Here is a 26,164-nt window from a genome sequence, read left to right as displayed (position 1 = left end):
CTTCTCAGGTCCTGATTTAATTCATCTGGGCACGAAACTCCCCCAGAACACGACACCCACCCCCCTTTTTTTTGTTGTGTGTTTGAAATCCCAGCCCTGGGTGGCCTCAGAGCTCCTTCCTCGTGTCACTGGTTGGGTTTGGGGGCTCCCAACGGGCCCCCAGTGAGGTGGGAATGGCCCTGGTTGGGTTTGGGGGCTCCCAACGGGCCCCCAGAGAGGTGGGAATGGCCCTGGTTGGGTTTGGGGGCTCCCAATGGGCCCCCAGCGAGGTGGGAAAGGCCCTGGTTGGGTTTGGGGGCTCCCAAAAGGCCCCCAGTGAGGTGGGAATGGCCCTGGTTGGGTTTGGGGGCTCCCAACAGGCCCCCAGTGAGGTGGGAATGGCCCTGGTTGGGTTTGGGGGCTCCCAACAGGCCCCCAGAGAGGTGGGAATGGCCCTGGTTGGGTTTGGGGGCTCCCAACGGGCCCCCAGCGAGGTGGGAATGGCCCTGGTTGGGTTTGGGGGCTCCCAACGGGCCCCCAGCGAGGTGGGAATGGCCCTGGTTGGGTTTGGGGGCTCCCAACGGGCCCCCAGCGAGGTGGGAATGGCCCTGGTTGGGTTTGGGGGCTCCCAACGGGCCCCCAGTGAGGTGGGAATGGCCCTGGTTGGGTTTGGGGGCTCCCAACGGGCCCCCAGTGAGGTGGGAATGGCCCTGGTTGGGTTTGGGGGCTCCCAACGGGCCCCCAGTGAGGTGGGAATGGCCTTGGGAATTCAAGGTGAGCTGGTGGGATTTCTCAGGGGATGAGAACTTAGAACTGTGCTCCCTTAGGAAGCATTTCAGGAGTTCATATTAAACCACCCCCCAAATTTCAGTTTGAAAGGAGCAGCACTGAGACCCCCTCGGGGTTTGTTTGCTGACTGATCCATCCTTAACTCCCTGTGGATGTGAATTCCAGCCTGGGATCCCTCCTCTGGACACCTGGTGGGTGCTGGAGACCTCTTGGGTCCCACAGGAGGGGAGGGGGATGTGTTTAACCCATGGACACACATGGCCAGGGCCTGGGTGAGCCCATTCCAGGTGGGATCACTCCTGAGCCTCAGGGGACAACTCCAGGGCAGCCCTGGGGTGTCCTTGGCTCACTCTGACAGTCCACACCACTGTAATTAGCTGAGCAGGTTAATTAACACTGGGGTGAGATGGAGCACCCCAAAATGTGCTGATTCTCTGGGAATACAGTGGCTAAAACCAGCAGTGCCATGGGAATGATGTCCCTGAGCACGTGCAGGGCCGTGTCAGTACAAAACCTCCCGTGGGATGAGCTCCACAGCCACTGGAATAACTTGGCTGGTGGGTCCCTTCCCAAGATTTTGGGGCCTGAGTTAGAAACAGTGCTCTGGAAAAGCAGCTGCCACAGAGTAGTGAGGAATCACCTAAAAACTCCACCCTGTTCCAGGGGGTGTTTTCAGCAGCCACCACCTCCTCCTTGTCTTACTCCCGATTATTTTCTGGAGCGGGGATGCCGTGCTCAGAGGGAGATGTGGATCCCTCTGGAATCCCCCCGGATTCCCCAGGCTATTCCCAGCCCTGAGCGTGCCTGGGGAGACCCACCCCACTCTGATTACACCATTCCAGGGCTGAGGGACACCCCGGCCAAGGGCACCCTGCTGCTCCCTGTCACCCACACCAGGACCTGTCACCCACGGTCCTGCATCTGTCGGACACCGGCACACGGAGCATTTCCCACGGATTAGCTGCAGCTCAGCTCCCTGGCAGGAAAAGAGATCCCAGTGGGATGCAGCTCGGAGTTTCTGGGGGGGTTTCCTGTGTGTTCAGGGGTTGGTTGAAGCCGTGCGGGACTGTTTGGATTTTGGGAAGACTTATAAGGGAAAAAAAAAGCCTCGCTCCCGCCTCCCACCAGGCTCTGGGAAGCAGGAATTAAAGCCTAAAAAAGGCATTTTGGTATTGTCTGATCACAGAGAATGAAACATCCCAGGGTGGTGTCAGCTCTGGCTGCAAGGAGGGGAATGGAGGCGGAACATCCTGGGATGTCCCAGCACCGGAATCTCACGGGAGCAGCGCATCCCCTCAGCTCCGAGCACGACACCACTTCCTAAGGGGTTTAATGTTTGCAGAATCATGAAATCATGGAATTGCTGAGCCTGAGAAGCCCTCTAAGACCATCAAATCCAAGAGTTCCCCCAGCACTGCCAAGGCCACCACTAATCCACGTCCCCAGGGGCCACATCCACACGGCTTTTAAACCCCTGCAGGGATGGCGACTCCACCACTGCCCTGGGCAGCCTTTTCCAGTGCCTGACCACCCCTTCCAGGAAGAAATTTTCCCTCATATCCAACCTAAACCTCCCCTGGCACAGCTTGAGGCTGTTTCCTCTCGTCCTGCCCCTTGTTCCCTGGGAGCAGAGCCCAGCAGGGCTCCCCCCTCCTGTCAGGGAATTGCAGAGCCAGAAGGTCCCCCCTGAGCCTCCTTTTCTCCAGGCTGAGCCCCCCAGCTCCCTCAGCCTCCTCCCATCCCACTGGAACTCCCAGCTTCCTGGCAGTATTTCACCTCCTGGACACTTCCTCCCCAGCAAATCCCTCTTTTCCCCCTTTCTGCAGCTGTGGCAGCACCAGAACACCCCAAATCCTGCTTTTTAAAAATTATTTTGTGGTTTTTTTGTGCATCCCCCTGGCTAAGATCCCTCCTGCTGCTCCCTCTCCACCTCCCGGCCGGGCTGAATGACCGGTGACTTCCAAGAGTTTTTTGGGAGCGTGAAACCAAACCCCTGGGCACGAGGAGAATCCGGGGAGCCTTCGCACTATGTGAACTTTGCAGGGTCGGGAACAGGCGGTGCTGTAGGGTTTCCATACATCCTCTCACCCTGGTGACGGAGCAGTGGATCAAATGGCCGCGGCTCCAGCTGAATCCGCACCCCGAAGTCCCCCCCGGAGCCCTGGGATGCAGCATCCAGAGGGAAGCTGGTGATTCCAAGCCCCCAGCCAGGCTCTGGCGTTGCCCACCACGGTCAGATCCCTGCTCCAGCCCAGGGGATGTGTGCCCCAGGGACGTGGCACAGCCCTGGGACACCGGGGCAGCCCCGGTCACGCGTCACCCCTGGGAGCCGAGTGCCTTGGCCTGGAAAACCAGGGCTGATCAAATTCCCAGCAGGTCCACGTGGCCCACGGGTTGGGATGAAACCTACACCCGTGGGGACGTCAGCAAGGGACAGGGACACGGGACACGGCCCCTCCAGACCCCCAGGGAGTGACAAATAAATCCCAAATGGAGCAAAGCCCCTGGGCCCGGAGCTGAGCCGGGGGTGAAGCCACCACAGCCCCCCCGGCCCAGCGGGGCCAGCCAGGGGGACGCCTGCCAGCCATCCCCGGGATTTGCTGGTGATTCCCCCCGATCAAATTCAGCTGCATCTTGGCTCCGGGGCCACGGGCAGCTGGAAAGCCCCTGGTGATTCCAAAAGAAAAGCCCCTCCCAGAGGAAAAGCCCCTCCCAGAGGAAAGCCCCTCCCAGGCTCTGGCACGTGCCCCGCTGAAGGCTTGTGAACCTTGTCCCCTCTGTCCCAGGAGGGGAGGGTGAGGGGAGGGGTCTGGCCCGTGCTGGGCCCCCAGTCCAGCCACTGGCTGCTCTTCCCACTTGCCAGTGATGGCACAACCCTCATCAGCCCTTCCCAGGGGATAATTCCCTACCCACTCCACCCCCATGCCAAATGGGATCTGGCTGGTCCCCTAGGAAAAGAAGATCCCTTAGGAAGTGTTGGGACACCACAGAAATCCTGGGACCCTCCCCATACCCAGGGGCCTTCCTTGAGCCCCTAATCCCACAGACCTTCTCCAATTCCACAAAACATCCCTCAACCTTCCCTGACCACCCCAGACCTGCACTGGGGTCCAGGCAAGAAGGGACCCATCCCTAGAGCCCACTCCACGCCCACAGTGAGCTCACCTGCCTCTGCTAGGGCTGATAAGGCAAAAAAACCACCTTTTGCCTCCCAGATTTCGGAATCCCTCTGGGATGGGAACACAGCAGAGGGGCTGTCACCCCACAGAACATCCCTGCCCCTCTCCCATGGCAGGAGCCGAGGCAGCCACCCCGTTACACAGACACCTTTATTCTGGTCAGAGTGAAGGCTGGGCTGGGGGGCAGAGGGGGCAGCACCCCGGGGGGCACAGGGGTCACCCAAGGGTCACCCAAGGGTCACCCAGGGGGCCACGTGGGGATCAGTCCTTGGTCCCGGCCTGTGTGTGGGCAGAGGGGGGGGTCTGCCCACCAAACCTCCCTCGGGGACCTGCGTGGGACAAGGAGTGTCCCCAAGTGTGGAGGGAGTGATGAGAAGTGTCCCCAGGCGTGGTGGGAGTGATGAGCAGTGTCCCTAAGCACAGTGGGAGTGTTGAGGAGTGTCCCTAAGCAGTGTGGGAGCGATGAGAAGTGTCCCCAAGTGTGGTGGGAGTGATGAGCAGTGTCCCTAAGCACAGTGGGAGTGATGAGAAGTGTCCCTAAGCACAGTGGCAGTGATGAGCAGTGTCCCTAAGCAGTGTGGGAGTGTTGAGACATGTCCCCAAGCACAGTGGGAGTGATGAGAAGTGTCCCCAGGTGTGGTGGAAGTGACAAGCAGTGTCCCTAAGCACAGTGGGAGTGTTCAGAAGTGTCCCTAAGTGTGGTGGGAGTGACAAGAAGTGTCCCCAAGCGTGGTGGGAGTGATGAGAAGTGTCCCCAAGCACAGTGGGAGCGATGAGGAGCCCGGGGCCCCGAGCCAAGCAGGAGCCACAACGCAGGAAGCCAAACCCCAGGGGAGCACAGCCCCAGCCCCCCGAGGTGGGGGCTCCAGGGAGGCACAACCCCCCCACACCCCCAGAGCCGGGGAACACTGACCGACCGGAGGCTCCTCGGCGAGCAGGGCGTCGGGAAGGGCCGGAGCCGCCCGGCTTAGCGGATGCTGCCGTCGCCGTCGCCGCTCTGCTTCTCCTGCTCGATGGACCACACCAGCTCCTCCACAAACTTCATCTCCGAGGCCACCTGCTTGGCCAGGGCCTCGTAGTGGTTCTCCAGCTTGCGGTAGCGCCGCTTGAGGCCGTTGGCCGCCTGCGCCACGCTCTTGGTCTCCTCCTGCGCCTGCTTCTTCAGCGCCTCCGTCTTCTGCAGCTCCTGCCGGATCTGCCGCAGGTCCTGGCTGATGCTCTCGTTCTCCTCCTTGTACCACGACTCCTTCTCCTCGTAGATGGAGCGCAGCGCCTCGATGTCCTCCTGGAAGGACTTCTTGTTCCTCTCCAGCTCCCGCAGGGTCTCCTCGGCCGCGGCCACCTCCTCCATGACCTTGGAGAAGCGCTCGAAGTTGATGTAGGTGTTGTTGGGGGGCATGCTGGAGTGGGACTTGATGGTGTACTCCTTGAGGCGCGTGGTCTTCAGCCGGCGCCGCTCGGGCTTCTTGCAGCTGTCCTCGTTCCGGACGTTCCTCCTCTTGATCACCTGTGGGAGGGACGGCCGTGGGGTGGGACACAGCGGGGACAGCAGGAGCTGGGTGGCCCCGGCACCCACCCACGGAGCACCGGCCCCCACGGGAGGTTGGGGATCACAGAGCTGCTGTCAGCACCCACCCCACCCTGAGGGGGTCTGACACCCCAAAAGTGACAATTCTTTAGCTTCTCACCTTAATCCAAGGGTGCTCCAGGCTCTGGGCGATGGTCATTCGCTTCCTGCAAACACAGCAAGGCTGTGATCAGGGGCAGGGGATCGGCTCCCTTTCCCTGTTAAAGCCCTGGAAGTGCAGCTCGGGTCCTGTGATCACCTTTGGGGTCTGGATGAGCCCAGACAAACTCACTGCACTCAGGGCCCCCCCAGGCAGGGGCCACATCCAGCCCCAACCCCTCAGACACAGGCAGAAGAACCTCCAGACCGGCGTTCAACCACATGGCTCCACTGCTGCCACCACCCCAGAGCCCTGGGGGCTCAACTCAGCCCCTGACCCCTCCCAAACCCCAGCAGAGCTGCTGCACTCCCGGGGGGATCCCAGAATTCCCCTCACACCTCATGTAGGGGAGAGATTTTGGATTCAGAGCCGAACCCTGGCGCAGGCAGGAGTGTGGGAGCTGCCTGTTTGCAGCAGGCTGGGCAGGAGGGACCATCCCCTCTCCCAGAGGAACCCCCAGCTCCGCTCCCCACCCCTCACTTGGGGTCCTTGACGAGCAGGCGGCGGATGAAGTCCTTGGCCAGCTCGCTGGTGTTGCTGAAATACTCCTCGTCGAAGTCGTAGTTGACAGCAGAGATGTTGGTCAGGGTCTCCTGCTTTGTCTCCCCCAGGAAGGGGGAGGCTCCACTCAGCCTGTGGAGAGAGAGGGTTGGGACACCCCACAAAGGCTCCAGCTTGAGGTGGGGGGCTCTCACTGCAGCCCCAACCCCCCCAGACCTCCCTTGTACTCACAGGATGTACGTGATGACCCCGATGCTCCTGGAAGAGAGAGAGGAAGAGGAGGCTGAAGCCCCGCGGAGCATTGTCAGGCCCCTCTCCCCGCACTTTTGGCACAAGGGGAGATCCACTGGCACGAGGGGATCGACTGCTGGAACCATGGGAGTGGGCTCAGGAGGGGGATCACTCACCACATGTCGGCCTCCAGCCCCAGGGGCTCATAATTCACAATTTCCGGGGCTTTGGGAGGAAAGAGAGGAGAAAACAGGCTCATTGTGGGGGAAGGAAACTGTCCCCATGGATGCACCCCAGCAGTGGCACTGGGCATCCCTCTGGGATTAATCCAAAGCTTTCAGCACCCTGAGGAGCCCCCAGGAATGCTGCCAGCCAGGTCTCACCCACAAACTCCGGGGTCCCAAAGATATTCTTGAATTCATTCCCAGCCTCGATCTTGTGGGCGATGCCGAAGTCGATGAGTTTGATGCGAGGGTTTGGCACGTTCTTGTCCAGCAGCATGATGTTCTCTGGCTGGGGGGGAGAGGAGCTGGGTCTGTCCCCACATACCCACCCCCTGGGAGCTGCCCTGGGCTCCTCCTTCCAGAGGTGAGGACATGGGAGAGATCTCATACTGGGAGAGATCCCAGCACCGACTCCCACACCTCACCTTGGAGCTCATCCCTGTTCTCTGGGGAATCTGCATCTCCCAGACTTCAGCTGGGAGCTCATCCCTGTTCTCTGGGGAATCTGCACCTCCCAGACCTCACCTGGGAGCTCATCCCTATTCCCAGTGATGAACATGGGGTGTCTGCACCTCCCAGACCTCACCTGGGAACTCATCCCTGCTCTCTGGGGAATCTGCACCTCCCAGACCTCACTTGGGAGCTCATCCCTATTCCCAGTGATGAACATGGGGTGTCTGCACCTCCCAGACCTCACCTGGGAGCTCATTCCCACTCCCCACAGCGCCTGCACCTCCCAGACCTCACCTGGGAGTTCATCCCTGCTCCCAGTGATGAACATGGGGTGTCTGCATCTCCCAGACCTCACCTGGGAACTCATCCCTGCTCTCTGGGGAATCTGCACCTCCCAGACCTCACCTGGGAGCTCATCCCTATTCCCAGTGATGAACATGGAGTGTCTGCATCTCCCAGACCTCACCTGGGAACTCATCCCTGTTCTTTGGGGAATCTGGACCTCCCAGACCTCACCTTGGAGCTCATCCCTGCTCTCTGAGGAATCTGCACCTCCCAGACCTCACCTGGGAGCTCATCCCTATTCCCAGTGATGAACATGGAGTGTCTGCATCTCCCAGACCTCACCTGGGAGCTCATCCCTGCTCTCTGAGGAATCTGCACCTCCCAGACGTCACCTGGGAGCTCATCTCTGCTCTCTGAGGGATCTGCACCTCCCAGACCTCACCTTGGAGCTCATCCCTGCTCTCTGGGGAATCTGCACCTCCCAGACCTCACCTGGGAGCTCATCCCTGCTCCCACCACCAAGCACAGGGCACCTGCCCCTCCCAGCCCTCACCTTCAGGTCGAAGTGGGCGATGTGCTTGGAGTGCAGGTAGTGCACCCCGTCCAGGATCTGCTTGAGGAACTGGGTGGCCTCCTCCTCCGTCAGGGACTCCTTCTCCGCCAGGAAGTCGAAGAGCTCCCCGCCCGACACCAGCTCCAGGATGAGCACCACGTCGGTCTTGTTCTCGAAGATGTCGTGCAGGGTGATGATGTTGGGGTGCTGGATCTCCCTCAGGATGTCCACCTCCCTCTCGATCTCCTCCCGGCTCACGCCCCGGCGGCTGGACGACAGCCGGCGCTTCTTGATGAACTTGGCCGCGTATTCCAGGCCCGTTTTCCTCTCCCGGCACTTCCGGACGATGGCGAATTGGCCGCTGCGGGATGAGGGAAGGAGGTGAGGTGAGAATCTCCCTCATCACATCCTTGGAAACAGCAGGAGGACACACTGTTTCCTCCCAGGTCTGCCAGGAATTGGGATCGGATGGTGCCCATCTGCTCCCAGGCTTCACACACCCCGGCACTGCTGGAGCAAGCCCGGTGCTTCCTGGGACGGAGGAAAGGAATTCCTCCCAGGAATGTGGCAGCTGCAGGCCATCCCCAAGCTGTTCAGGTGCTGCTGTGACCACCCAGGCTGGGAGATGCCCAACAGCCCCTCTTTTCCAGCCAGGAAACTCCAGGTTGGTCCCTGGAGCCAATCCCAGAGCCCGGTGGTCCTGGGGGACCGTAAAGCTCTGAAGGGAAAGGCAGGTGGAGGGGGAAATGTCTTAAACCAGAGCAACTGCACCTGGACCCGAGATTCCTTTATACTTTTATACATTCCTGGATCACAGCAGGGGCCACCCACAGCCCCCCCAGGGCAGGGATCAGCTTTGCCCAGGCAAGATCCACAGCACAGCCCTGAGAGGGAAGAGAACCCGGAGGAACCCCTGGAAGCTGCTTTGCTTTGAGGCAAAACCCACCCAAGTGACCCCAAACGTTTTTGCTGCCCAAGGATTTTTCCCAGTGGCCGAGGAGGAGCCACGGCCGAGGCTGGGCTGGAGGATCCCGAGGCAGCTCCCCCAGCTCCGCCTCTGCATCCCGGATGATTAAATCCCATCTGCAGGCAGTGAGTCACCCTGGATCCCTCCCCGGGCACAGAGCCAGGAGCAGCCACCGAGGCCCGGAAGCTGCCGGCTCCGGCCCCGCAGCCCCGGCTGGAGCTCCAAAAGGAGCAACTTTCATGTTAATTAACACCTTTTTTTAATCTCTCCTTGCCAGAGGTGCCCGGCTCCCGGCACAGCCGCTGGCAGGGGGGGCACAGGGGCACCACGAGGGGTCCAGCAGCCGGTGAAGCTCCCGGCTGGAGGTGCAGCCCCCCCAGAGCGTGGGGGGACGTCCCTCACCTGCCCAGCTCTTCCCCCATCTCATAGAAGTCCTCCACGCTCTCCTGGCGGAAGGTGGACATGGCTGCGGAGCCGTTTGGAGCGGGAGCCGCCGCGGTGCCGGGAGGAGAACGGGAAGTCAGGGGGGAAGTCAGGGAACAGCCAGGAAGCAGCCGGGGATCAGCATCTGCAGCACCAGGAAAAAGGGGGGTTGTGTCCCGGGAGCTCAGGCCAACACCCGGCACAGGGATCCTGTTCCAGGGATCCTGTCCCTGCCAACCACCAGGACACCGGGAAGGAGCCCCCAGGCCACACAGCCCCAGGCTGGGGGCAGCTGCAGCTGAGCCAGGGATTAACCCCAAGGGTGCCCCACATCCCATCACATCCCAAAACCTGTAGGGACCCCCCCAACCCCCGTGGGGATGCCCTGGGGGGACACAGAAGGAAAAGGGGCAGTGGCTGTGTGGGCTCCATTGCCGTGGGCCTTGCTTGATCCCAAAGCAGACAGAAATACTCAGATGTGGTGGAGAGACCCCCCAACTCAGCCAGCAGCACCCTCCTGCCCCCAGCCCCACTGTCCCTTCCTGCCCCACACCCACAGCCCCCCCAATCGATCCTTCACTGCTCCTCCCTGCCCCACAATCCCCAGTTCCACGGCAACCCCCTGAATCCCCCTGAGCCCCCCCTCCTAATCCCCCACAGCCCCTCCCTGCCCCACAAGCCCCAAATTCAGAGCCCCCACCCAGTCCCACCCCCAGTCCCCCACAGCCCCTCCCTGTCCCATAAGCCCCAAACTCAGAGTCCCCCACCCTCAATCCCCTCCCTGCCCCAAAGGCCCCACACCCAGAGACCCCTAAATCCCAGTCCCTCTCTGCCTCATAATCCCACAGCAATCCCCAATTCCCCACAGCCTCTCCCACATCCACAGACCCACACCCACCACTCCGATCCTTCCCCACCCCTTTCCTGGCCAACAGCCCCCCCCATTTCTATCCCGACCCCTCCTTTTCCAGCCCCACAGCCCACTCAATCCCTCCCCATCCCTTTCCTACCCCACAGCCACCCCCCCCCAGATCCAAATCTCTACCCCTCCTTTTCCAGCCTCACACAAAAACCCCCAATCCCAATCCCTCCTCTTCCAGTCCCACAGCCCCCCCATCCCAATTCCTCCCCCTCCTTTTCCTGCCTCACAGCCCCTCCCTATCCCACAGGCCCCACACCCACAGCCCCCCCCCAATCCCTCCCCATCCCTTTCCCGCCCCACAGCCCCTCACAGCCCCCCACCCACAGCCCCCCCAATCCCTCCCTTCCCCACAGGCCTCACCCCCCCAACACCCCTTCCGCTCCACCCCACCCCACCCACCCTCTCTCCATCACCCCTCTCACGCCCCCAAACCCCCTCCCGGCCGCACGTCGCCCCTCAGAGACCCCCCCCTCAGACACACCCAAACCTGGGCCGCCTCCGCCCGCGCCGCCGCCGCCACATTCCAGCACAGCCCCGGCCCCGCCCACCGCTGGCCACGCCCACCGCTGACAATGCCCGCCTCCTCTCCAAAGCCCCGCCCATCCTTGGCCCCGCCCATCTCCCCTCACGAAGCCCCGCCCACCCCCGGCCCCGCCGCGCAGCCCGGTGGAGGTTGCGGGAGGTGCCGGCTCTCGGTTAATTAATTAACTGCGAGGAGGGAACCGCAGAATCACACAATCGCCCGGGCTGGAAAAGACCTCTGAGCTCATCCGGTCCAACCCATGACCCAACACCACCTTGTCACCCAGACCATGGCACCGAGTGACACATCCAGGGGCGGTGGCTCCACCACCTCCCCGGGCAGCCCAGTCCAACGTCTGATCGCTCGCTCTCTGTAAAGAATTTCTTCCTGATGTCCAACCTAAACCTCCCGTGGTGCAGCTTAAGGCTGTGTCCTCTTGTCCTAGTGCTGGTTGCCTGAGAGAAGAGACCGAAACCCACCTACACCCTCCTGTCAGGGAGTTGTAGAGTGAGGAGGTCTCCCCTGAGCCTCCTCCTCTCCAGGCTGAGCCCCCCCAGCTCCCTCACCTCTCCTCACAGCACTTGTGCTCCAGTCCCTTCCCCAGCCTTGTTGCCCTTTAGAGTTTGGCACTCCCTGGTACAGGAACAGCTGGGGAATGATCCCTTCTCCCACCTTGTCCCTTGGGAGTTCCTGCAGCAGAAGGTGGGCTCAGCCTGGGGAAGGACCATGGCTTCGGTGAGCAGTTGTTTCTTCAGAGTCTTTCAGTGATTTTAACGATATTTAAGCCATTAACCATCTCAGTCTCTCACGAGATTTTGCTGAGGCATTGCTGTGCTCGTCAGCCCTCCAGCTCCCCCTGTGAAAACACCCTGGGTGTTCAGGAAGGTGAGAAACACAACACCCCCTCCGCCCCACCAGAGGGCACCACAAACAACCCAAAAACCCCTCGATTTTCATCACCATTATCCAATTTTATTAATTCCAGTGGCACTAATACAGGCGGCGATGGGCACGACGGACAGTCAACGCTGCAGGTAAGGCATCCTCACCCCCCCCTCCTTCTTCCCCCCTCCGTTATCTCCTCATTTTCAAGCGGCCGTTCTGCAGCGGTTCAGGTTTTTTTGTTTCTTTTTTCGAGTCAAATAAATACAGAATTGGGCAAATCTAGTGGAGATGTTTTAGTTACAATGGCAAAGATGAGTCATGTGCAACACAGAAACCTATAAGGCTTTTTTTTTTTTCTCTCTCTCTCTCGTTTTTTATCCTCATTTGAAGTCTCGAATCGCTATTAATTAACAAGATGGTGCTCACGGGCGTCTCTACCCCCCTCGGCAATGGGTGGTAACGCTAATTAATTAATTAATTCCCCCCCCCATTCTCCCAGAGTTCCATGAGTGTAATTAGAGTTTGTCCAGGAAGTTGTCGAGGGCAGGGATGCCTTCCTTCAGCCCTTTGCGCTTGCGGGTCTCGGCGACCACCTGGCAGGGTCGGCTGGTGCTTTCGAAGGGGTCCCCGGGCAGGATCTGCCAGTGGTCAAACACACACTGGGGGAAGGCCTGGCCCCCCGTGTTGGACCTCAAATCTGCTGTGAAACCTGGGAGGAACGAGAGGAGACGTGAGGTGGGACGGGGTGGTGGTGGTTTGATGTCACCACCAGTAAACCTCATGCTCTGGGTCACCACAGGAACCCAGGGTAGCTCCTGAAAGCCTCCTGAGATGCCAAATACAGCTGCACCAAGAGGTGAGGATGGAGAGAAGGCTTCAGGAAGACCTTCTAGCACCTTCCAGGGCCTACACGGGCTACAAGAGAGCTGGAGAGGGACTTTGGAAAAGGGATGGAGTGACAGGAAAAGGGGGAATGGCTTCCCACTGCCAGAGGGCAGGGTTACATGGGATAGTGGGAAGAAATTCTTCCCTCTGTGGGTGATTGATGAGATACCAGCCCAGGATGCCCTGAGAAGCTGTGGCTGCTCCTGGATCCCTGGAAGTGTCCAAGGCCAGGTTGGAGCAACCTGGGCTAGTGGAAATGTCCCTGCCTATAGCAGGGGATGGGATGACCTTGAAAGGTCCCTTCCAACCCAAAATGTTCTGCAACCTTGGTCTTTGCTCCCAGGAACAAGAAGAAACTGCCTGAAGTTGCACCAGGGGAGGGTTACAGTGGATATTAGCAATAGTTTCTTCTCCAAAAGGGTGGCCAAGCCCCTGCCCAGGGCACTGGTGGAGTCCCCATCCCTGGAGGGATTTAAAAGCTGTGTGGATGTGGCACTTTGGGGACATGGGTTAGTGGTGGCCTTGACAGTGCTGGGGGAACAACTGGACTCAATGATCTCTGATCATTCCCAAGGGTCTCCCTCTCCCTCCCAGGCTGGCTCCAGGACTGGCACACTCACCGAAGGACTCGTTGACAGGCAGGTAGGCCTTGACCACAAACATGGGGGTCCCAGCCACCTGGGTCTCCTCAAACACGTGGCCACGCTTCCTGTTCAACACTCCGTAGATGCCGCCAACCACCTGCTCCGGGCACTGCAACAGAGAAGAGCCAGGACCTCAAACTCCCTCCTCACCTTGTCTTTCTCCTCGACCCTCAGTTCTATTTAACCCAGAAGTTTTCCACACTGGGAGATTTTCCACGTGAGCAAGTGGAAATCTGAGAATCCTGGGATGTGTAAAAGGAAGGGGGAGAGGGAAGCTGCTCTGAGGAGACACAACTGTGTCCATCGACTCTGCCGGAGCCCCGACAGGAGCTCCGGGATCTTACAGGAAGCGGGGAGCTCCCTCCCTCCTCTGTGGGGTGTGTGGGATGATGGAGGCTCCTCACCTGGATCTCCACCAGGTAGATGGGCTCCATGAGGCGGGGCTGGGCGGTGAGCACGCAGGCGTAGAGGCAGCGCCGGGCCGTGGGGATGATCTGGCCGCCGCCGCGGTGGATGGCGTCGGCGTGCAGGGTCACGTCGTGCACGTCGAAACGCACCGCCCGCATGTTCTCCTCGCACAGCACCCCCTGGCAAAGCAAAGGGAGGGCTCAACCAACAGCTCAGGGACCCCCAGACAGAAGGTTCCAGTCCCTTGGCTCCGTGGAAGCAGCTCCTTAAACAGGAAGGCCACCAAGGAGCCACTTGGCCACTCAACCTCCTTGCCAAGGGATGAACCTTCAAGCCTTCAAAAGGTTGGACTCTTGGATTTTGTTGGCATGTCCCAACCTAAGGATTGTGTGAAGGACCAGCTGGTCCCACCACTGTGGCTCCTCAAATGTGCCTGAAGCCACTTTTAGCAGCATCCTCACAGATCAGATCCAAGGTTCAAGCCAGAAGAGCTGACACACATTTATGGTGCTAAAACCCCCATTCATGGTGCTGAAACTCCAAGTACCTGCCCAAGGAAAACAGGGATTTTTGTCCCAGTAATGTGACAAGAGTTGTTGGCTTGGAATCTTCTTTGGACTGAAATGAACTTAAAGTACACAGGAAAATTAATCCCTTCTGGGTTTTTTTTTTGCTGTTCCCAGTCTACCTGCCAATTTATCTCAGAGTCCTCTCCTGAAAAAATTATTATAGATTATTAATTATAAATTACTTAAAGTTATTATATAAGCCTCAACAGGGATGTGGCCCTCAGAACACCTTTCCTTTCCTTCTGATGCCAGCTGTGTTATTCACCTGGACAGTTCCTGTCCCAGCTGTTACATTTTGCTGTCTGAAAAGCACGATAACCATTTCAAACGTGAACTTTGTGCTGCCACGCTGGATTTCCTCACAGTGGTAGAAGAAAACTTTTGAGGTTCAGCGGGCCTGAACTGCTACACCCTCACTCACCCTAAAAGACACTAAGCTACAAATTTCTTCCCCCAAAAGTTTCTTTGCACCTGAGGACGCACAGGAGCCACCGATGCCCCCCAGCCCTCACCTCCTTGGTGGCCCACTGGAAGCCGGCCACCACGCTGTCCTTGATCTCGTTGAGGTACTGCACCCCCTTGGTGATGTCGGTGAGGATGTTGGGGCCGGTGCCGTCGGGCCCAAAGCACCAGATTTTCCTGGCCTCGGTGACGTCCCACTCGTACTTCTCAGCCAGGTACCGCGCCCGCTGCTTCAGCTCCTGCCGGGCCGAGACCTCACCCTTGTCGATGTCCTCGGCCAGCCCGTCGGGGAAGGGCCGGGCCTTCATGTACAGCCTGTTGTGTTTGTTGGGGGACTTGGAAAGGCACATCACGTTGGACTCCTCGCTCACCGTCTCGCGGTAGGACACGACAGGATCCGATTTCTGAGGTGGCACGGAGCAGAGAGCGGCTGTGAGACGCCCGAGGGCAGCTCAGCAACACCCACCCCGAGCTCGCTGACCGCTCCCTACCTTAATGGGGATGCAGGCGTGGTCCTCCTCCAGGTCCTTCAGGCAGATCTCCAGGTGCAGCTCGCCGGCGCCAGCGATGATGTGCTCCCCAGACTCCTCAATGATGCACTGGAAAGAGCACAAACAGCAGGTGAGGCTTCAAACTGCCCCACGGGCAACGCTCTCACCTCTGCTTTTTGGGTTTGACTCACAGCTCCTTTTAGATGCTCCTTCAACTGATCTGGGCGTGACATGGCACCAAGGGGCAAGGCAGCACTTTGGTAGGGCTGGGACCAACACTCAACTCAAGACCTGCCTGCCAGCACTGCCAGTGCACCCAGGACTGGAGATCAGGACTCAGGACTGGAGATTAGGACCCCCAGTGCACCCTGGACTGGAGATCAGGACCCAAGACAGGAGATTAGGACCCCCAGTGCACCCAGGACTGGAGATCAGGACCCAAGACAGGAGATTAGGACTCCCAGTGCACCCTGGACTGGAGATTAGGACCCAGGACTGCAGATTAGGACCCCCAGTGCACCCTGGCCTGGAGATCAGGACCCCCAGGGCACCCAGGACTAGAGATCAGGACCCAAGACAGGAGATTAGGACCCCCAGTGCACCCTGGACTGGAGATCAGGACCCAAGACAGGAGATTAGAACCCCCAGTGCACCCAGGACTGGAGATGAGCTCAGCTGATCAGAACATGGTGGTGGCAACACCAAGGTTGTGGCTTTGATCCCTGCACGGATCAGATGGATTCTGATCTTTGTGGGTCCCTTCCAACTTGGAACATCCTGTGAAATTCCAGTGGAGGCAGCAGGACCTTCTGGACACTCACCTGCACCATGGGGTCAGACTTGGCCAGTCTCTTCAGCCCCTCCACCAGCTTGGGCAGGTCGGCCGGGTTCTTGGCCTCCACGGCCACGCGCACGACGGGGCTGACGCTGAACTTCATGACCCTCATGTTGTGGGCGTGCTCGAAGGTGGTGATGGTTCCAGTCTTCACCAGGAACTGGTCTACACCGACCAGCCCCACGATGTTGCCGCAAGGCACGTCCTCGATGGGCTCCACGTAGCGGCCCATCATGAGAATGGTCCTGCCCAGGGGGAGAGGTGGCTTAAGTGAGGTTGGAAAGGGGAGGAGGATCCCACCAGCAGCACCCCAAAGTTCAGCAAATACTTGGAGGTCCATAACCAAGCACCCTGACAGACCTCAGAGATGAGAAGTGACCCAACACAGCACCACAGCACCCAACCTGAAACCCAGAGCACCCTCCAGGCCAGGACCAACCTTTGAATTGGCTTCAGGTACAGATCCTCCTTCTTGCCAGGCGTGTAGTTTGGTCCCATGATTCTGACTTTCAAGCCAGTTGAGACGAGACCAGAGAAGACACGGCCAAAAGCGTAGAAACGTCCTTTGTCAGAGGTTGGCACCATTTTAGAGATGTACATCATCAGGGGGCCTTTGGGGTCACAGTTCTTAATGCCTGGGAAGAAGAGGGGAGAGACCAACTTAGCCCACAGTTACTGATGGAACTGGCATCACACCCTGTGGCCCCACACCCCCAAATGCCAACAGGAGACCTTCACCCACTGCTGTCCCAGTCTGTGGGGTTCTGTCCAGGGCGCTGGCCAAACCAGAGGGGAAGGGGGGAATGGCTTCCCAATGCCAGAGGGCAGGGTTGGATAGGATATTGGGAAGCAATTCTTCCCTGGGAGGGTGCTGAGGCCCTGGCACAGGTTGGGCAGAGCAGCTGTGGCTGCCCCTGGATCCCTGGAAGTGTCCAAGGCCAGGCTGGACAGGGCTTGGAACACCAGCAGGTGTCCTTGCCCAGGGCAGGGGGTGGGACTGGATGACCTTCAAGATCTCTTCCAACCCAAACCATTGTAGGATTCCATGAAAGATCACCAAGAGGTTTTCAACAAATCCAGGCTTAGCTGGAGCCTCTGGCTACTCTCCACATCCTCAGCCAGCTCAGTCCTCCGGAGCAGAGCTGCGAGCCACTGAGCCTGCTTGATCCATGCAAGAAAAACCTCCAGCCTCAACAATTCCAGACATGGAGAACAAGCTGGTTCCAGGTGTGTGGGAGCTCTGACCAGCAGCTCGTCCTACCTATGGCAGCCTCATCGTCGGGGGGGCCCTCGTAGAGCAGCTCACAGCGATACTTCTGGGCTGTCACGGGGGAAGGCAGGTGGATGGTGATCATCTGCAGCAGGGCATCTCCAGCGGGCAGCCACCGCCTCATCACGGCCTGGGCAGGGCACCAAGACCCAGTCAGAGTGTTCACAACCTGCAGTCCACCTCCCCCTTGCTCCCCCACCTCCCACCTTCCCACCCAAGCAGTTTTAAGTCTACACAACTCATGTCCTCCCCGAGACTCAGGCCTCACCTTCAGCAGGGGTTTGCCCTCCTTGTCCTTGTCTTCGCTGTCCAGCTTGATGTCCAGTTTCTCAATCAGTTTTGCAGCTTCTTCTTTCTTAAAATTCATGATGGCATCGAAAACCTGCAACAAACAGCAGCGCTTGGAGCGTCGCCGTGACCCAGTTTGGAGCAGCAGCACCAACGTCTCTGCAGGGAATTCCCTGGGCTCACACACCACCTCCCTCCAAGGAGACTCAGCCAACCTGCCCCCAGAGCAGCAAGATGTGTCAGACAGTTAAATTTCTTCAATCAAACAAAAGTCAGGTCAAAGTGAAGAAATTTTCCATCATCACGCACGGGGAGAAGCGGGAGAGGGGGAGGCACCGGCCGGGGCAGAACCCTGAGGAGCTCACCTTGAAGATGGGGTCAAGGATGAGCTGGCAGAAGGTCCTGGGCAGTTTCTTTCCATCAGGGCTGGTGGCAGATTTGCTGAATTTGCCAGTAGCAGGATCAAAGTATCTGGAGAGGGAACGAAATCAAACAACCCTCAGTGCTCAGCTCAGCTCCAGATCCATGGCTCTGTTCTGCCTGTTCAGGGCATGCTGAGGAAGTGCCACCTTTGTCCCTTCACCCTCATTAAGCTTTTCAGCACTCACCAAAACGGAATGAACTCCTGTTAAACCAGGCCCAACCACACCCTCCCTCCTCACCCACATACTGCAGTGTCAGGCTGCAGCCACGTGGAGCTGACCCAGAATTCCAGTAAAAATTCCACCTCACCTGTCTCCCCACAGCTTCTTCATCATGTCTTCTACTTTCTTGGCACGCTCGGAGGGGCTCAGCTGGGCATCTCCCTTGGCAGCAAACTTTGCCACGTACATCTCAGCGAACTGCTTGAGGGTGAAGGCCCAGCCGTGCAGGCCAGAGCCGAAGCCCACGGTCCCAAGCACGGGATCAATCTGAGAGGGAACAGGAGAGCTGGGTTAGAGGAACAGCCCTCAGCCAGCTCCATCCCAAACAACATTCCAGTCCAAAGATGGAGCCTCGGGACACTGGACTGGTTCTGTCACAGGGACAGCTCTGCACCACAGAACTACACTGGTTTTCCTTCACTCCAGCCAGGTGTGTACTCAGCTTAATTCCTGTGCAGGTAGGATTCCCATCCTTCCCAGGGAAAATCAGGAAAGCAGGGATATCTCCTGCGTGCAGGAGCAAAGCACAAGCTTCTGAGAACTGCAGTCAAGAGCCCTGCTCCAGGAACCCAGCAGGAGTAAAGCACAAGCTCTTCCTCAGAATCTCCATCCAACAACCCTGCTCCCTTTCCCAGGAAACCCCTCCTGGCCTTCCATTCCAGGAGCCAGCCAGGGGAGAGGTGCTGTGGAGGATCCTCCATCACCCACCACCTCAGATGGGATGTGGGCAAAACAACATCACTCTTTGTGAGGAAATCATGGAATCACAGGATGGTTTGAGATGGGAGGGACCATAAAGCCCATCCAGTTCCAACCCTCTGCCATGGGCAGGGACACCTTCCGCTATTCCAGGTTGCTCCAGGCCCCATCCAACCTGCCCTTCAACACTTCCAGGGACGAAGCAGCCACAACCTCTCTGGGAACAATCCCTTCTTTTATTTAAAGCCTTTATTTGCTCAAGCCTCAAACAGATTTTGGAGGGAAGCCAACAAGAGCCCCAAGTCACCACAAACCCGGGGAGCTGAGGCACCTTTGATATCCCACTCTCACTCCTCCACTCCAGAAACAATTCCTGAGGAGGAAACCGCTCCCTCTCCCCAAGGTGGATCATCCCAAACCCACTCACCATGATGTTTCCCATGGGGCCACTCTCTCCCTCTCCGTAGGTGGAGATGATGACGTTGACGTTCTCCACGATGCGCTGGAAGGTCTGGTAGAGCTCCTCTGGCTCCAGCTGCAGCTCCAGCAGCGCCCGGTCCATCTTGTTCATCATCAGCACGGGCTTGATCCTCTCGGCGATGGCCTGACGCAGCACGGTCTCTGTCTGCACGCACACGCCTGCCAAGCACAGGGAATGAGTTATCCCTGCCTCCAAACTCTCCCAAAAACACGTCCCAGCCGCACGGGGAGGCGGCAAAACCTTACCAGAGACACAGTCCACCACGACCAGGGCGCCGTCGGTGACGCGCAGAGCCGCGGTGACCTCCGAGGAGAAGTCCACGTGCCCGGGGGAGTCGATCAGGTTGATCAAGAAGCCAGAGCCATCCTTGCTCTGCTTGATGAAGGCCAGGTCGTTCTCAGAGAGCTCATAAAATAGGGAAATAGCTCTGAAAGAAAGGAACAGCTGTTAAAATTATTATCTCTGTGTTAGTCTTTCCTAATCCTGAGAAACATTTTCTCCCACACCAACAGCTGCCATGACTGGATGTGGCACTCAGTGCTCTGGTCTAGTTGACAAGGTGGTCAAGGGTTGGAGTGGATGACCTTGGAGGTCTTTTCCAACCTAAATGATTCTGTCTGGGCTTAAGGATTCCCTGAAGTGTGTTCCTGGGAGGTTGGTGTGAGAGAAAACAGGAGCACAGACTAAAAAAATCTGCCTTTCCTAAGTCATAATATTGTCCACAAATCCCAACCTCCTCCATGAATCCCTGCACTTTCAAGCACCTAAAGAGGATTCCACTTCTTTAGCCAAGGATTTAGGCTTTTCCTACCAGTCCCAACCACCTTCTCCATCCCTTTGTCACCCTCTGTGGAGACAAAGCCACCAGAAATGCTCCCAAGACTCTCCACTCCACATCCATGGGACACCCAACAATCCTGGGGCTAAAAGGGAAGGCTGAAGGTCCTGCTGCACATTTATCTCCCAGGAACAGTTACAGGACTGACCAGAAGCCAACCAACACTTGTCATGGCGACAAAGCCACCAGAGATGCTCCCAAGACTCTCCACTCCACATCCACAAGACATCCACCAATCCTGGAGCTAAAATGGGAGGGTGAAGCTCCTGCTTCACGTTATTTCCCAAGAATTGCTCAATGATTGACCATAAGCCAACCAACACTTGTCACCTCACAAAGCCACCAGAGATGCTCCCAAGACCATCCACTCCACATCCACTGGACATCCAACAATCCCGGTGCTAAAATGGAAGGGTGAAGCTCCTGCTGCACATTTATCTCCCAAGGAACTCAGTGACTGACCAGGAGCCAGCCAACACTTGTCACGGCGACAAAGCCACCAAGAGCCTCCACTTCACATCCATGGGACATCCAACAATCCTGGGGCTAAAATGGGAGGGTGAAGCTCCTGCTTCACGTGATTTCTCAGGAATTCCTCAACCACTGCCCAGAAGTTAATCAACGTTTGTCATCCCACTGAAGACACTCCTGAGTGTTCACTGAGCTTCTCAACCAGCCCAGAGCAGCCCGACGCCACCTTCTCCCACCTCCACCTTCTCCCACCTCGAGGGCGACTCAAATGCCGGGGGCTGGGCTCAGGGAGGACCCCGAGGAGGGTGAGGGGAGGGCACTCACGTGGATTTGATGGTGATGCAGCGCTCCTGCTCGTCCTTGCGGGTGTCGGTGAAGCGGGTCTCGCCGGCGCGGGCCGACGCGATGATCCCGGCCTTGCACACCAGGGAGTCCGTCAGCGTGGACTTGCCGTGGTCCACGTGGGCGATCACGGACATGTTCCTGATGTTGGCCTTTTTGTCCATGATGGCCCGTATCTGGTCTACTGTGAAGTTCACCTTGAAAGGGAGGAGAGGGATTTTGGGTTTGTTGCAACTCCAAAGAGTTCAGATCTCCACCCCGTGTGCTCGCGGTGACGCCGGCTCTGCCCCGCGACCCACTGCAGTGGGGCTGCAGCACCAACCCCTCTGTGCCTCAGGCCACCAAAACTGAACCTGGGGGGCAAAACCCCTTCAAAACCCAGCTAAGGGGGGCAAAACCCCTTTAAAACCAAACCCTGGGAGGCCAAAACTCATCCAAGACAGAGCCCGGGGGGGGTAAAAGCCCCTCAGAAACAAACACAGGTGGCAACTTGTCACCTGAAGCCTGGAGGTAAAACACCCCTAACATGAAACCCAGGCAGGTAAAACCTCCTCAAAACCGAGCCCAGGAGAGCAAAACCCCTTTAAAACCAACCTCAGGGGGGCAAAACTCACCCAAGACAGAGCCAAGGGGGAGAAAGCCCCTCAAAAACGAACACAGGTAGCAACTTGTCACCTGAAGTCTGGAGGTAAAACAACCCCAACATTGAACCCGGGGGGTAAAACCCCCTCAAAACCGAACGCGGAGGGCAAAACCCCCTCAAAACCCAACCCATGGGGCAACCTGTCACCCTAAACCGAACGCGAGAGGGGCAACCCCTCATCCCAAAGCGAATCAGGAGGGGCAAAACCCCCTTTTAAACTGACTCCGGGGGACAAAACTCCCGTCAAAGCGAGCCGGGGGGGGTGACGGTGGCGGTGCCAGCCCGGCCCGCAGCGTTACATAAGGCAGCGCCCGCACCGCAGCGCCCCGGCCCCGCGCCGCCACATCAGCGCGCCCGCTCCCGCTCCCCTCAGCCCCGCCACCACCCCCGCGGAGGGGGTGACACGTCCCCCCCGCGTCCCCATTGCCCCACCACATCCCCCCTTTCCCCCCGCCCCGCCCTCCCCGCGCCGCCGCGGCCCAGCCCGGGCAGCACAGGCCGCATCGGGCGGCGCGGGGCCGCGCGGGAGCGGCGGGCGCGCCATCGCCGGCGGTGCGGGCGAAGTGGAGGTCGCTGGTGGCGCCGGTGGCGGCGGCGGGCGGCGGGGGCTCACCATGGTGGCGGATGGCGGCGGATGCTGCGGGGCGGGGGGGGCGCGGCAATGGCGGCGGCTCGGCCCTGTCTCGCTGGCGAGCGCAGAGCGGGCGGAAGAGAGCGCTGACGTCAGCCGGTCCCCTCTTATAGGGCGGGGGGCGGTGCCGGCGCGCGGCGCCTGCGCGCCGGGGCCGCTCTGCCCGCCGGACTCTATGGTTCGGTGGGGTGAGGGAACGGGGAGGGAGGTTTGTGGGGTGAGGGGGGAAGGGCGGGAGGCGGCGGTTGATCCGCCGCGCCGGGAACACGCGGGTTGTCGCCGGGGCTACACCCGCGTCGCTGTACCGAAAACAGCGAGCGGTAATGACCGCTCTGCCCTGCCGGGCCGCAGCGAGGGGAGAGTCCCGGTGACGCTCTCGGCGCGCGGAGGGCCCCGCCACCGGTTACACCCGAGCGGCGGGCGAGCCCCGGGGGGCTCACAGGAAGAGGCGACAGGGCTGAGCCCCGTGTCAGCCCCGGTACCGGGAACCCGCACCGGGTCCCGCCCTGGCCCCGCAGGGTCCCCGCATTGCGCATGCGCCGCGCGGGACGGGGATAACGGGGCTTCGGTGCTTTGGCGCCCCCTGCTGGCGGGGAGGACCGGGAGCACCGGGATGGGGGACCCGGGATGGGGGACCCGGGATGGGGGCACCCCGCGGGACCCCCTCGGGCACCGGCCTGACCCCCCCGGGGCAGGAGGGGCCTTGTGGAGCCACAGGGCTCGGGTACCGCGGTGTCCCCGTGTGCCCCCATCGCCCCCCCGGGGGTGCAGCACTGGGGAAGGGGGCTCACCCCGCAGCCCCGGGGGCACCGCTCCTGCCCGGCCCCAGGGCTCTGAGGGTCCCACTGGCACCCTGGGGTCCCGCTGGGTGGTGGGTGAGTCCGTCCAGAAGCTGTAGAATGGCTGTGCACCACCTGGGAAGAGCCCATGTGCCGTTCAGGGGAGATTCATCCCATCCCAGCAGAGGATGGAAGGGCCAAACCCCCCGGGATGCTCCCAGAGGGTTGGGATGCTGAGGTTGGACAAAACGGAGGAGCCTCAGGGGAGGTGGGGACACCATAACGGGGGGTGACAAACCCCCAGAGGGGCTCCAGAGATGGGGGACACAACTCTCCAGCTCCACACCATAAATATTTTCCTGCTTTTTTCCTTCTCCTTGGCACCACAGGAGGCCAGTGCTCCACCTCTGTGAGATGCAGCGTTAAACCTCACACAAATCATGGAATCCCAGGATGGTTTGGGTTGGAAGGGACATTAAGGATCATTTCATTCCAACCCCCTGCCATGGGCAGGGACATCTTCCACTAGCCCAGGTTGCTCCAAGCTGGCCTTGGACACTTCCAGGGATGGGGCAGCCACAGCTTCTCTGCCCAACCTGTGCCAGGGCCTCACCACCTTCCCAGGGAAGAATTCCTTCCCAATATCCCATCTAACCCTGCCCTCTGGCAGTGGGAGGCCACTCCCCCTTGTCCTGTCCCTCTATCCCTTGTCCCTAGTCCCTCTCCAGCTCTCCTGGAGCCTCTTTAGGCCCTGGAAGGGGCTCTGAGGTGTCTCCAGAACCTTCTCGTCTCCAGGCTGCACATTCCCAATCTCTCAGTCTTAATCCAAGCCACTGCCCCCACACTGCCTCAATGGCAGCTCCCAAATTCCCAGCACGTTCCCAGCCTGTCTTTCCCAGGCAGGGATGGGCAGGACAGTGGTGGAGCTGCACCCAGGCTGGATTTGGCCCTGGCTCTGCTGGTGTGACAGGATGAGTTATCAGCCACTGGGGTTTCCATAGCAATCCCTCGGATTTTTAGCACCAACCCTGGCTTTTGCCAGCCTGGAAGGGAAAACTGGGGAGCCTGATTAACATATTGGTCTGCCTGGGAAACTGTTAATTGCCTTTTTATTTAATTAGTGTGGGGGGTTGATGAGGAGGAGGAGGAGAAAGTGCTGGAAAACCTCTCCCAGTGTTTCACCCGAAATCCTGGAGTTATGCCCCAGTAACTCTACCTGGAGATGGAGAGGGGGCAGGTGTGCACCTGCTCCATAGAAACAGAGCAACCACATCCCAGGGGAATTGGGAAAATCCATTGGATTGGGGAAAATCATTTAGATCACAGAACCTCCTGAGCTGAGAGGGACCCCCAAGGATTATCCAGTCCAAGTCCTGGCCCTGCACAGACACCCCAGCAATCCCCCCCTGTCCCTCAGGGGATCATCCAAACCCTCCTGGAGCTCTGGCAGCCTTGGGGCTGTGCCCACTGCCCTGGGGAGCCTGGGCAGTGCCCAACCACCCTCTGGGGGAAGAACCTTTCCCTGAGATCCATCCCAAACCTCCCCTGGCACAGCTCCAGCCCTTCCCTGGGTCCTGTCCCTGCTCACAGGGAGCAGAGATTGGAGCTGCCCCTCCTGAGGAAGCTGCAGGCTGCAATATATTATAAATATTACATTATTATATTTTAAATATATATATATAATTAAAAGTTGGTTTTTATACATGATTAATGTTAATAGGTTAATGTTGCTCACAGGGGCACAAACACTGACCAGTGAGGAAGGGCTGGGGGGTCTCTGGGATGTCGTTGCCACGGAGCAGGTTTGGGCCAGGAGATGCCTCATGTTCCCTGTGGGATTGTGTCCCAGTGGAAGGAATGTTGGGAGGCATCAAGGCTGTTCCACAGTGTCCCTCCGGGCTCTGGCAGCTCCAAGGTGTGGGATCCCACGGGAAAATGTGGGATTTGCAAGTTCAGCTTCAAGAAAATGTGGGATGAGGAGGATGAGGAGAGTGGTGTCCTTTGGGTTTCTCTGATGAAGGCACAGATCCAAAACCACAGGATCACGGAGTCATGGAGGTTGGAAAAGACCTCCAGGATCATCCAGTCCCCCCTGTGCCCCATCCCCACCTTGTCCCCCAGCCCAGAGCACTGAGGGCCACGTCCAGTCCTTCCCTGGACACCTCCAGGGCTGGGGACTCCAAACCTCCCTGGGCAGCCCCTTCCAGTGCCTGAGCACCCTTTCCATGGAGAAATTCCTCCTGATGTCCAGCCTGACCCTCCCCTGGCACAGCTTGGGACCGTTCCCTCTCCTCCTGTCCCTTGTTCCCTGGGAGCAGAGCCCGATCCCACCCGGCTCCCCCCTCCTGTCAGGGAGTTGCAGAGAGCAAACCCACCGTTTCCTTGGATTTTTCTCCAGAGTGGTTGATTTTTTTCTCTCTCCAGAAAAGCCTCCAAGAGCCTCCTGCACTTTAGGAGCGTTTCCTGGTGCCACCACGAGCGAGGGGATCAAGTGATCCCCTATTTGGGGACAAAACTGTCCTGAGGGACCCTGAGCCAAAGGGAGCCCAGACTGAAATGCCAGCAATGGGGTGCAGAGAGGCCCTTCCCCACACCCCCACCCCGGGAACCAGGACACGGGGGGACCCTTCCCAAGCCCCTCAAAGCACAGGGAGACCCTTCCCCACCCCCCCGGGGCACAGGGGGTGCCTTCCCCATCCCCATCCCTCCCCTCCCAGGGCCCTCGCCCCCCTCCAGGAGCCCCCCCTCTGGCTTCCCTCCTCAGCGGGGACACCCCACAGAGCCCCAGAACTGCGGCCGAACCCCCCGAGCCCCCCGTGCCCACCCCGCGCCCTGCCCTGCCCCGGGGGCATCCACCTGCCGCCATCTTGGGGGCAGCACCCCCCGCCCTTCCACGCACCCGCTCTCCCTCCCTTGTCACCCGCAGAGCCGCCTCCCTCCCCATTCCCACCCTTCCCACCCCCGCTCCCCCCTTGTCCCCCTTTGTCCCCTCCCCCGCCGCCCCCCCTCGGCGTCCCCTCAATTTACGCCGCGCGGCCCCTTTAAGACTCCCCGCGCGGGGCGTGGCCTCGAGGGGTGTGGCCGCGCGCGCGGGGGGCGGGCGGGCGTGGCCGGAGAGCGCCGCTCGCTCGCGGATTGGGCCG

General features: G+C 59.4%; 2 protein-coding genes and 1 long non-coding RNA gene across 4 annotated transcripts; all 3 read right to left on the bottom strand.

Moving 5' to 3' along the window:
* Nucleotides 1–4,079: 4,079 nt before the first annotated feature.
* Nucleotides 4,080–10,806, bottom strand: DAPK3 (death associated protein kinase 3). Of its 2 annotated transcripts, none has more exons than XM_064637332.1 (9): nt 10,715–10,806; nt 9,291–9,456; nt 7,922–8,282; nt 6,790–6,919; nt 6,583–6,631; nt 6,407–6,433; nt 6,155–6,307; nt 5,636–5,681; nt 4,080–5,454 (listed from the first exon to the last, which is right to left on the bottom strand). In XM_064637332.1, the coding sequence occupies exons 2-9, from the start codon at nt 9,350–9,352 to the stop codon at nt 4,915–4,917; spliced, it is 1,368 nt and encodes a 455-aa protein (XP_064493402.1). In that variant the 5' UTR covers nt 9,353–9,456; nt 10,715–10,806; the 3' UTR covers nt 4,080–4,914. The 2 variants fall into 2 exon arrangements, with proteins under 2 accessions (XP_064493402.1, XP_064493401.1); XM_064637331.1 differs by having other exon boundaries at nt 10,721–10,760.
* Nucleotides 10,807–11,706: 900 nt separating this feature from the next.
* EEF2 (eukaryotic translation elongation factor 2) lies at nt 11,707–22,352 on the bottom strand. Its single transcript, XM_064637200.1, has 15 exons — nt 22,225–22,352; nt 20,951–21,165; nt 19,563–19,744; nt 19,264–19,475; nt 18,226–18,404; nt 17,859–17,964; nt 17,474–17,587; nt 17,197–17,335; nt 16,375–16,570; nt 15,922–16,180; nt 15,101–15,208; nt 14,660–15,013; nt 13,575–13,757; nt 13,147–13,279; nt 11,707–12,350 (listed from the first exon to the last, which is right to left on the bottom strand). The coding sequence occupies exons 1-15, from the start codon at nt 22,225–22,227 to the stop codon at nt 12,157–12,159; spliced, it is 2,577 nt and encodes an 858-aa protein (XP_064493270.1). The 5' UTR covers nt 22,228–22,352; the 3' UTR covers nt 11,707–12,156.
* Nucleotides 22,353–24,259: 1,907 nt separating this feature from the next.
* Nucleotides 24,260–26,093, bottom strand: LOC135403320 (uncharacterized). Its single transcript, XR_010425357.1, has 3 exons — nt 26,049–26,093; nt 25,397–25,551; nt 24,260–25,032 (listed from the first exon to the last, which is right to left on the bottom strand). It is a non-coding gene; the product is annotated as an uncharacterized LOC135403320 (long non-coding RNA).
* Between the last annotated feature and the right edge of the window lie 71 nt (nt 26,094–26,164).

This window comes from Pseudopipra pipra, chromosome 27 (genome assembly GCF_036250125.1).
Source record: "Pseudopipra pipra isolate bDixPip1 chromosome 27, bDixPip1.hap1, whole genome shotgun sequence".
In the NCBI taxonomy this organism is placed as follows: domain Eukaryota; kingdom Metazoa; phylum Chordata; class Aves; order Passeriformes; family Pipridae; genus Pseudopipra; species Pseudopipra pipra.
Note: the sequence above shows the minus strand (reverse complement) of the source record. Positions and strands in the feature narration are given on the sequence as shown.

Excerpts from the sequence above, each read along its gene's own strand:
- EEF2 (XM_064637200.1), bottom strand. Across the intron at positions 19,745-20,950 it reads TGCATCACCATCAAATCCAC|AGCTATTTCCCTATTTTATG; the intron begins GTGAGTGCCCTC and ends CCTTTCTTTCAG. Across the intron at positions 19,476-19,562 it reads CGTGGTGGACTGTGTCTCTG|GCGTGTGCGTGCAGACAGAG; the intron begins GTAAGGTTTTGC and ends TGTGCTTGGCAG.
- DAPK3 (XM_064637332.1), bottom strand. The coding sequence starts at position 9,352 with ATGTCCACCTTCCGCCAGGAGAGCGTGGAGGACTTCTATGAGATGGGG. Across the intron at positions 8,283-9,290 it reads ATGGGGGAAGAGCTGGGCAG|CGGCCAATTCGCCATCGTCC; the intron begins GTGAGGGACGTC and ends CTCATCCCGCAG. Across the intron at positions 5,455-5,635 it reads TGGAGCACCCTTGGATTAAG|GTGATCAAGAGGAGGAACGT; the intron begins GTGAGAAGCTAA and ends TCCCTCCCACAG.